The 9,886-nt window shown below is 42.7% G+C and overlaps 2 protein-coding genes and 1 pseudogene across 2 annotated transcripts; 2 read left to right on the forward strand and 1 right to left on the reverse strand.

Annotated features, from left to right (window-relative positions):
- LOC21409955 lies at positions 1 to 2,175 on the forward strand (annotated as a pseudogene).
- A 2,322-nt stretch (positions 2,176 to 4,497) lies between these two features.
- On the forward strand, positions 4,498 to 6,234 carry LOC21409957 (WD repeat-containing protein VIP3). The gene is made up of 2 exons (XM_010091801.2): positions 4,498 to 4,897; positions 5,460 to 6,234. Exons 1-2 carry the CDS (start codon positions 4,559 to 4,561, stop codon positions 6,072 to 6,074), a joined length of 954 nt encoding a protein of 317 aa, XP_010090103.1. The 5' UTR covers positions 4,498 to 4,558; the 3' UTR covers positions 6,075 to 6,234.
- Positions 6,235 to 7,291: 1,057 nt separating this feature from the next.
- On the reverse strand, positions 7,292 to 9,581 carry LOC21409958 (threonine synthase 1, chloroplastic). The gene is made up of 2 exons (XM_010091802.2): positions 7,879 to 9,581; positions 7,292 to 7,644 (listed from the first exon to the last, which is right to left on the reverse strand). Exon 1 carries the CDS (start codon positions 9,487 to 9,489, stop codon positions 7,891 to 7,893), a length of 1,599 nt encoding a protein of 532 aa, XP_010090104.1. The 5' UTR covers positions 9,490 to 9,581; the 3' UTR covers positions 7,292 to 7,644; positions 7,879 to 7,890.
- Between the last annotated feature and the right edge of the window lie 305 nt (positions 9,582 to 9,886).

A 9,886-nucleotide genomic window follows, 5' to 3' on the forward strand; every position in this document is an offset into this window, starting at 1 on the left:
AAAATAAAATGGAAATCAACAAACCTCCACCACCACCATCCTGCTGGACCCAACCCTCCAATTCCTCCGGTATGCCTCATCACCGCCGTTCATCGCCTCCGATTCTCACCCCTCCGGTTCTGATCATCCTCTTGCCGATCATAACTTTTCTTTTCCTCCTGTCCGCTGTTCCTCCTTTTCTTTCATTTACCTCTCTCATATTCCGCCCCATTGCGGTGAAGAAAAGCTGGGACTTGCTCAACATATTCCTCGTCTTGTTTGCCATTCTTTGCGGAATCTTCGCCAGAAGAAACGACGACGAATCGGCCAACAACGACGTCGTTCCGACCGCGAGAAGAAGCGGAGGCGTTGAGGAATCGGAGCCGGCAAATCCTCAGCGGTGGTTTGCGTTTTCCGACGATCGGAGGAGCGAGAAGATATATGATTCCGTCGATCGGACGGCTGAGAGCGGCAGTCTCCGGCGACTGAGGAGGAGCAGCAGCTCGTATCCGGATCTGAGGCAAGAATCGCTATGGGAGACGGGAGATGATCCGCGGTTTCAGTTTAGATTCTTCGACGATTTTGAAATCAACAAGTACCGCGTGACGGCGCCGTTTGATCCCTCGCGCGAGATCAGAGGTCGTCGGAGAGAAGCCGATGATGGAGAAGCTAAGGAGATTCTGGTCGATACGTTTGTAGTTCGCCCAACGACGCCGCCGAAGTCCCCGTCACCATCGCCGTCGCCGGCTACTCCTTCTCCACCGCCTCCGCCGCCGCCTGTGGAGCGTCATAAACCGAGGAGAACGTACCGAGCTGTTGGCGAGCGGAAAGAGAAGGCGGAGAAGAAGCAAGATGATCACAATGACGCTGATCAGTTCGCGAAAGTACGACCTCCGCCACCGACGCCCCCGCCTCCTCCGCCGCGACCGCCTCCATCACCGGCGAGGGTTCGGCCGGAGCAGAGGCACGTGAAGCTCGAGCGGAGAAAGAGCAACGTAAAGAAAGAGATCGCCATGGCGTTCACCTCACTGTATAATCAGAGAAAGAGGAAGAAGAAGCAGAAGATCGCGAGCAGCGGAAGTCACGCTCACGATTCCGCCACCAGCTCTCCGCCTGAAAAAACTAGGTTTCCACCACCTTCACCGCCTCCGCCGCCGCCGCCATTACCTCCGCCGCCTTCTTCCGTCTTCCACAATTTGTTCAAGAAAGGAATCAAAAGCAAACGGATTCACACCATTCCTCCGCCACCTCCTCCGCCGCCTCCGCCGTTCTCATCGTCACCGCCACCGTCATCTCGACCGTCTAAGCACAAGAACCGATCAGTTCCTCCTCCAGCTCCTCCAACACCTCCGCCAATCTCATCGTCGTTGCGGCATTCTAAGCACAAGAACCGATCAACGCCTCCGCCGGAGCCGCCAACTCCTCCACCGCCTCCGGCAACAGATCGTTCCCGCTTCGGCAGACGACCGCCGTTGCCGGCGAGGTCCGTAAACTACTACGGGGAGAATGTGAATAGCGGCAGGCCGAGGCCCCCAATAGCGGCAGCCAGAGTCCGCTAATCCCGATGCCGCCGCCTCCTCCGCCGTTCAAAGTGTCGGAGTTCAATTTCGTCGTTCGCGGGGACTATGTTCGGATACGGAGCTCTCAAAGCTCTCGGTGCAGCTCTCCTGAGCTGGACGATGTTGATGCCTCGTCAACCAAGGTAGAACCGGAGATAGTCAACGTGATGGACGGTGGAGATGGGGTAATGGCTGGGTCCGTGTCTTGTCCCAGCCCAGATGTTAATATCAAGGCCGACACCTTCATCGCCAGGCTGTATGATGAGTGGAGGCTCGAGAAGATCAACTCACTGAGGGAGAAACGGAAGGTGTGACCTTTAGGCCCAGATTACAACAACATTGGGCTCCGGCCCAATTTTGCCTTTATCTCAAGGCAAATGACAGAGTTCTATAAAAACTAATATTGATCAGTATAACAGACGTTGGATTCAGTAGAAAAATAATACATTGATAAGAGGAATTAGTGCGAAGAATGGAGCTCTAATTGTGGGTTTTTTTTATGGTCATCTTTTGGGGAACTTTCTTGCACTAAAACGATGTGAGTTTGTATTTTGGATTTGCTGTGTCGTTTGAAGGTTTGAGCGTGTATAGATAGGTACGTCTTATATGAGGGTAAATACTGAATAGGCCCTAACTCTGTTTTTTTTTTTTTTTTTTTTTTTTTTTTAAACGTATTAAAGCTTGTTGGTATAGAAAATGTGAGTTTTGATTTTGGTTTGAATTGGTTGGTAGTGTATAGGTCTGGTTTTTACAATGGTGGTCTTGGGCTCCAATTGGTGTTTTCTTATCGACCGCCTCTTTAGAGCCTCTCCATTGCAAATATGTGTTTGAAATTAATGTTTTGACTTTTTATTTATTTATTTTTTATTACGAGACTCCGAGAGGATAAATATGAAAAGAGTCCGTATGGAGCAATCGGCATAAGTAATAATTTTTATCGATCTTTTTGTCGGTCTTAAAATTGAGTTTAAGATGAAAAGAAGAATGAAGAGACATTAGAGATCTTTTTAATCAACATTTGTTGTCTCATTTTTTTTTTCTCGTTAGTTAGCTGTTTTTTCAATTAAATTATGATATTTTGTGATTTATTTAAATATTTTCAGTATTTAGTCTATATTTATGTGGCTAAATGATAAATTTAAATGACATGTTAAATAAATAGTGCACAGTGAGCCACTGAGACAGAAAGAGAAGGACAATAAATTTAGATTCAGATTTTTTATATCTATTTATAGGGAGAAAAAAGGATAATTTGGGCCAATACTCGTCTAACATGTTACCATGGCTACGACCATTGACGATAGTTATAGCTATTAAAAATAACTTTTACTTATAGAAAAAAAGATTTAAATAACAACTTAAATAGCTTATGTGTCAATCAGTTTCTGAACCAATCATTCACTAAACACCCGTTTGGTTCTCTAGTTCTTACTTTATTGATTTGAATTTTTTTACTTAAACTGAAAAATTCATACTGTATAATTTAAATTATAATATGAATTGATATTTAAATGTGCAGTTTAAATTTTAATTTGAATAAAAAATAAATTTTAAATTTGTATTTAATATTTACAAAAAGTAAAGAAAGTAAACACTTTTTACTATTTAAAAATGATCTGAATGATTAAAATTTAGAGGAAGCTAAATTGTAAGTTAAAACATAATTTAAATTGCATACTTATCAAGCATGAGTTTAAACTGTGTGCACTATTTAAACTGAGTATAAGAGAAATAAATTTGTGAAACAAATGAGGGCTAAAAAGAGTTATTAGAGATGTTCTAACCGTGAGAATGATTGACCTCAATATACGATTTTTAAATTATGCAGTGCTATTTTAGAAAAAAGAAAAAGAAAAACAAACAGATTGTGTTTATAAAATAAGTGTAACAGTATTATTAAAAAAAATCTATCATTATATCTAACCCCATGCTATATAAGGTTTTAAATTCTACTACCACAATTAATGATCCTATTGAATTTATGGGTGGTTGCACTCCACTATAGAATCACACACTCATTATAGTCTTTTTCTTACAATATAAGACACTCAAATGTATAACATACGTAACATGATATTTATTCAAAATCAACCCACCTATTATACAGGTTCGTATTAAAGAGTTCAAGACCTTAGCACTACTTTTCCCAATTTCATGCAACAATTACTTTTCTTAGTCGCTGCGGCTGCTATAAAATTTAATTTAATTTAATTTATTTATTTACTCTGAAGATGAAAGTTTTATTTTATTTTATCTTAAGTATAATACTCAAAGCACCCCTAATGTTTTATTAAAATATTACTTTCACCTCTTTTATTATGTAAATATCTAAAACACTCTTTGTGTCTATAACAGACCCAAAACACGTCTTTAAGCAATTAAAATTTTAAAATATAGGGAAACGCTAGAAAATTTTATGCTGCATTCGTAAATGGTTGTAATTTACATTCAAATTACAATTAACTACAGTGATATAGAGTTAAGATTTGTTATCTCATTTTTCACGTCTCAGTTGTTATTCTTCTATTACTTATTTATTATATCATCTAAATTTTAAGAATCTAATCACATAAATAGAAATAAAATATTAAAAAATATATAAACAAATTATAAGAGGTTAAAATTTAGTTAAAGAGACGGCCATGACAAAAAAACGAGATGACAAATCTTAAGCCATGTTCATTTTATCGATTCGAGTTTAGAATTCAAATTTTATTACAGTAAAAAGTTTTAAAAAATAATCACATCTAACTTTTTTACTATAATAAAAAATTCTTAAATAAAATTATATCTCAACTAAAATTAAAAATTTAAATCAACGAATTAAACGAGCCGAGTATAATATATACGGCTAGATAGTAGTGATGGGATTGTTGTTTAAAAGGCGGATTAGGCGGTTTTAGGCCGAGTTTGGATCTCGTTAGAGCCCAATCCCGAACTCCTCGACCAAAAACCCAAATAAAACCCTCAAAAAACGACAGCGAGAGAGTGCTAAAGCAAAAACAAAGGCAGCGACTCCAATGAAACTCGCGGGGCTGAAATCGATTGAGAACGCCCACGACGAGTCCGTCTGGGCGGCGACGTGGGTCCCGGCGACGGAGGCCCGATCGGCCCTCTTACTGACGGGATCCCTCGACGAGACCGTCAAGATATGGAAGCCCGACGACCTCATCCTCCAGCGCACCAACTCCGGCCACTGCCTCGGCGTCGTCTCCGTCGCCGCCCACCCCTCCGGCCACTTCGCCGCCTCCGCCTCCCTCGACAGCTTCGTCAGGGTCTTCGACGTCGACACCAACAACACCATCGCCACCCTTGAGGCACCTCCCTCCGAGGTCTGGCAAATGCGCTTCGATCCCAAGGTATTATCTCTTTCCCCGATTTTGCTTCTCAATTTTTTCGAATTAGGTAAATTGTGATGAGAAAGATGCGGTCTTTGATAAATTCGAACTTTTCCGTGTAAAGATTGGGGCTCAATTTGTTTGATTTGGTAAAAGTTGTTGTTGTTAACTCTGACTTATTTTGACTATAATGTATGCGGTACTTTTATATGACAGTTTGGTGTCTATAAATAGATTCTGATTTTGGGTTGTGTTGAATATTGTATAATCTGTAAATTATCATTTAAAATCTCATAATGCGGGTGGGTGTCCAAGTTCACCATACTTGTGTATATAGCTAACAATTTCTGCTAATTCTTGGACTTGTTGGTTAGTTTATTGTACGACTCACACAGATGTAGAAGTATTTCCTTGATCTATATTAGTAAACGACAGAACATTGAAAATTTGTATTACGAATGGATTCAGCTCTTTCTAATTGAATTGAAGCTTCCAGTGCAAGATAAAACAAATATAAACTTGTTACTTGAGTATAACAGTCTGCACCAGTTCAAAATCATATAAATGATATCTGTCCTACCAGGGTACTATCCTAGCGGTTGCCGGCGGGGGTAGTGCATCAGTCAAGCTTTGGGATACTGCCACATGGAACTTGGTTGCCACCCTGTCGATTCCTCGTCCGGAAGCGCCGAAGCCCTCTGATAAGAACAGCAGCAAGAAGTTTGTTCTGTCGGTTGCTTGGAGTCCTGATGGGAAAAGACTTGCTTGTGGCTCAATGGACGGAACCATTTCAGTCTTTGATGTAGGCCGTGGCAAGTTTCTTCACCACTTAGAAGGGCATTTCATGCCTGTGCGGACACTCGCGTACTCTCCTACTGATCCACGGCTACTCTTTTCGGCCTCAGACGACGCCCATGTTTACATGTACGATGCTGAGGGGAAAACACTTATTGGGGCCATGTCAGGCCACGCTAGCTGGGTGCTGAGCTTGGATGTTAGCCCTGATGGGGCTGCTATTGCGACAGGCTCAAGTGACAGAACAGTGCGGCTTTGGGATATCGGCATGAGGGCTGCCGTGCAAACAATGAGCAACCACACCGACCAAGTTTGGGGAGTGGCGTTTGGTCCAGCAGGAGGACCTGGTCGACTAGCTAGTGTGTCGGATGACAAGGGCATATCCCTCTACGACTACTCTTAAATTCTTAATGAAAGTGGCTCCATGAAACTGACCACCCCGGAAGATCTGTGATTCTTGAGTTGCTGCTGCTTCTGGTGTTGCTAAATTATTTCTCAAAGAAAATGTTGCCACATATTTCTTTCGTCTTCTGATATTACTACGTTCTTGTAATTTATTTTTAGATCAGAAGTTACCTGGAACGCATCCTAGAGTAATCCTTTTTCATTGAATGAAAGTGAAATTTGCAAATCACCCAGCTAATGTTTATCGTTTTTTAACAGATAATTGCGCTGATATCAAAATGTGGGTTGCACTTTCAATTTTAAATAGACCAACCAAAATCTATACTCAGTTATTTAAGCCCCCAGTTTTGATTTGTTTTTTTTTTTTTTCCTCACCGCAGAATTGCACCAACATATTTGTATTTTTGCACAAGTGGAATCATAGTTTCATTTAACAAAGCAATGAATGGTTTTACAAGTTACAAAAGGGCTAGGCACGAATTCATATAGGTCTTAAAGTAACTTTTGCAAGTAAATTCAAATGGGTTACTAAATTCAAATGGGAAGGTCAAGATAACTGTAGAATTCCCCTACACATCGGATTGCCATGAAGAAAACGACATTATATTCATCATAACTCGTACATGGACGCGTGAATTACAATCATGCTAGAACTCGGTATGGCCCTACATCGATTAAATTAGGTGGCAAAAAAAAAGATGGGATTGATCCTATGGTCCCGGTTGAGGAAGCTGCTCCAGTTGGTCCCACAAATAAAAAACATGGGACCCATGATATGGAAGGAACTGGCATTGATGCATATATGCTGAACATGCCACCTCATATATAGACATAATTGGCTAATCGTTCATCACTGGTTCCACCAGCTTTCACTTTAAGTTACGGTAATGGAGCGCACGATTCAGATACTCATAGGAATTAGTCCACAAAAATCTTGGTGTTTGCTCAATTTGATTCACCGAAAGTGTAAGCTCAATTTGTGCTTTCTTATACACTTAAATTAAGCCTTAGGTGCATCTCCTACTATTGAGACCCATGAAGCCAATAGGACTCCATTATTTCACTTACAAATTTATTTCTTTTTAAGGCTGCTTGCATGCCAAAGTAAAGCTTTGTGAGCCATTATAATCATTATGTGATGGAAAACGATATTCCATTCACGTCAAAAAAGAGAGCAAATTATTATTAATCCACATTGGTCTTGTACTCCATGCATCCTAAAACCACAAAATTCATTTTTCTTAAATCATTCCCACATTCCACCACGACAGAAAAAACTTTTTCTATGAGATGACAAACCACCACTAGAATCTTTAAGCATATTCATGACATGACAACACCATAGGAATTATCTCAATGCAGCCAAACCACCCCATGAATTTGGGAAGTGCCAGTGAAATCTTAAAAGGCCAAGCACCAAGATAATTAGCCAGACAATCTCTTAAAAAGTAGAGACTCATTACCAAATATCACGAAGCAACATGTACAAACAGAAATAACCCTTTTCTCTTCTTCTTTATTCCTTTCATTTTCTGCTAAAGTTGCAATCTTTATTCCACAAGCAAGTACTGTAACCAATTGCAGCAAGTCCAAGTTAGAAAGGATGAAGCTAGTCTCTTCTCTACCAAATAAACTTAAAAAAGAAAAAACTTATCTGTTTCATGACCATCCTTACATATATTTCTACTCACCAAAATAAACAAAATGATCTTCACCATGAAACAAAGCCAACTTAAGTGGTTACTGAAACAGAGCACAATAAATAGCACAAAAATTTGCTACTAAAAACGAAAAAAACTTACACTTCTCTTCACTTATGCTTTGCACTTGGGAGGCTTATTCAAAAAGTCCTTGAGAACATCCATGACGGCCCCGAAATTCGCCCTCACCTCCACTGGCGGATTCGCGAACCGGCATTCCATCTCCGGGATCACCTTTGAGTGGTAATCGATCTTCGACTGCGTAAACTTCAACCCATGAGCCGTGCTGACCACCACCGTCCGATCACCCGGCGCGATAACCCCGCTCTTCCTAAGCTTAATCAGCGCCGTCAATGCGACTCCGGTGTGCGGGCAAATGAACATCCCCGTCGAGTCAGCTTGGGCCATTGCATCCATCAATTCCTCCTCGGTTGCCTCCTCAACAATGCCATCACAGTTCTTGAGAGCGTACACGGCTCTGTCGATCGAAACCGGGTCTCCAATCTGTATCGCCGACGCAAAAGTCGAATTCGCCTTCACCGGATTGAATTCCTTCCAACCGGACTTGTAATGCAGATAAAGCGGATTCGCATTCGCCGCCTGAGCGCAAACCAGCCTGGGAATCTTGTCAACAAGGCCTAATTCTTTGCACATTTTGAATCCCTTGTAAAACGCATAAATGTTGCCGAGATTACCGCCAGGGACGATCACCCAATCGGGGACTTCCCAGTCGAATTGCTGCAGAATTTCAATCGCCGCCGTCTTCTGCCCTTCCAGCCTCAAGCTGTTGAGCGAATTCGCCAGGTAAATCGGAAGTTCAGCCGTGATTTCCCTGATCAGCTTCATACAGCCGTCGAAATCGGTGTCGATGCTGAGGACGAAGGCCCCGTTGGCGATTGGCTGGACCAATTGCGCCATCGAAATCTTGTTCGCGGGGAGAAAAACGATGGAAGGGATCCCGGCGGAGGCGCAGTAGGCCGAGAGAGCGGCGGAGGTGTCTCCGGTCGAGGCGCAGCCGACTCCGACGACGGGGCGCTTCAATTTGCGGAGGCGATTGACTTGGCTGACGAGGACGGTCATTCCCAGATCCTTGAAGCTCCCAGTATGGCTGATCCCACAGTGCTTGACCCAGAGATCGCTCATGCCCAGAAACTGTTTGCCGAAACGCTCGGCCCAGAAGAGATTCGAATTCCCTTCGAAGGCGCTGATGATATCGTCGTCGTCGATCTCGGGAAGGACCCACTCCTTCTTGCTCCAGACGCCAGAGCCGTACGGCCACGTTGTCCGCCCCACGCGCGAATCGAAGAGGCGTCGCCAGTACGCGCCGTCGAACTTCGCCAGCGCCTCCATGTCGTGCTCCACGTCCAGGAGCCCCCCCGAGCGACTGCGGTAAACGATCTCGTCAAGCGAGTACGACTCGGCCGAGTCGAACCCCGCGTTGAAAGGCACGTACTTGGCAGAGAAACCCTTGTCGGAGGGCCGGTGCCGCCGCGCCTCGTCCCTTATGTTCTCTTCCACCGCTCGCCGGAGCTTCGGCGCCGCCGGAGGAGGAGAGTTGTTGTTGCTGGCGGTGGAAGTGCAGGTGATGATGGGGGAAGGGCGGTGTTTGGCTACGGGGTTACGGTAGAAGGGACTGGGACTGGGATTGGGTTTGGGTTTGGGGTCGATGAAGGAGGAGAGAGAGGCGTGGAAGAGAGAAGAAGAGGAAGCCATTGTTGAAGCTTTGAGAAAGAGAGAAAAGGGCTTTTGGAGGCGGCGTTGATTGTGTTTTGTGTGGATTGTGGTGGTCTACTCTTCTTCTTCTTCTTTTTGCTATTTTTTTTAAGTTTTTTTTTTAACAAAAAGCAGATAGGTGGGACCCTTTTTGTACAACTAGACAACTAGTACAATTGGGTTATATCTACAAGTTCGCACGTTTTCCACGTGCCATGCATAGCATAAACATGAATTTGTGGGCATAAACATGAATTCGTAGAGGTGTTTGAAACTCGTTTTAAAATAATTTTATTTTTATATAAAAATAAAAATAAAAATATTTTTAATTTTAGACATAAATTATTCTTAAAAATATATTTAATAATTTTATTAAGAGATTATTTTTAGTATAAAA

Source organism: Morus notabilis, unplaced genomic scaffold (genome assembly GCF_000414095.1).
Source record: "Morus notabilis unplaced genomic scaffold, ASM41409v2 Scaffold329, whole genome shotgun sequence".
In the NCBI taxonomy this organism is placed as follows: Eukaryota; Viridiplantae; Streptophyta; class Magnoliopsida; order Rosales; family Moraceae; genus Morus; species Morus notabilis.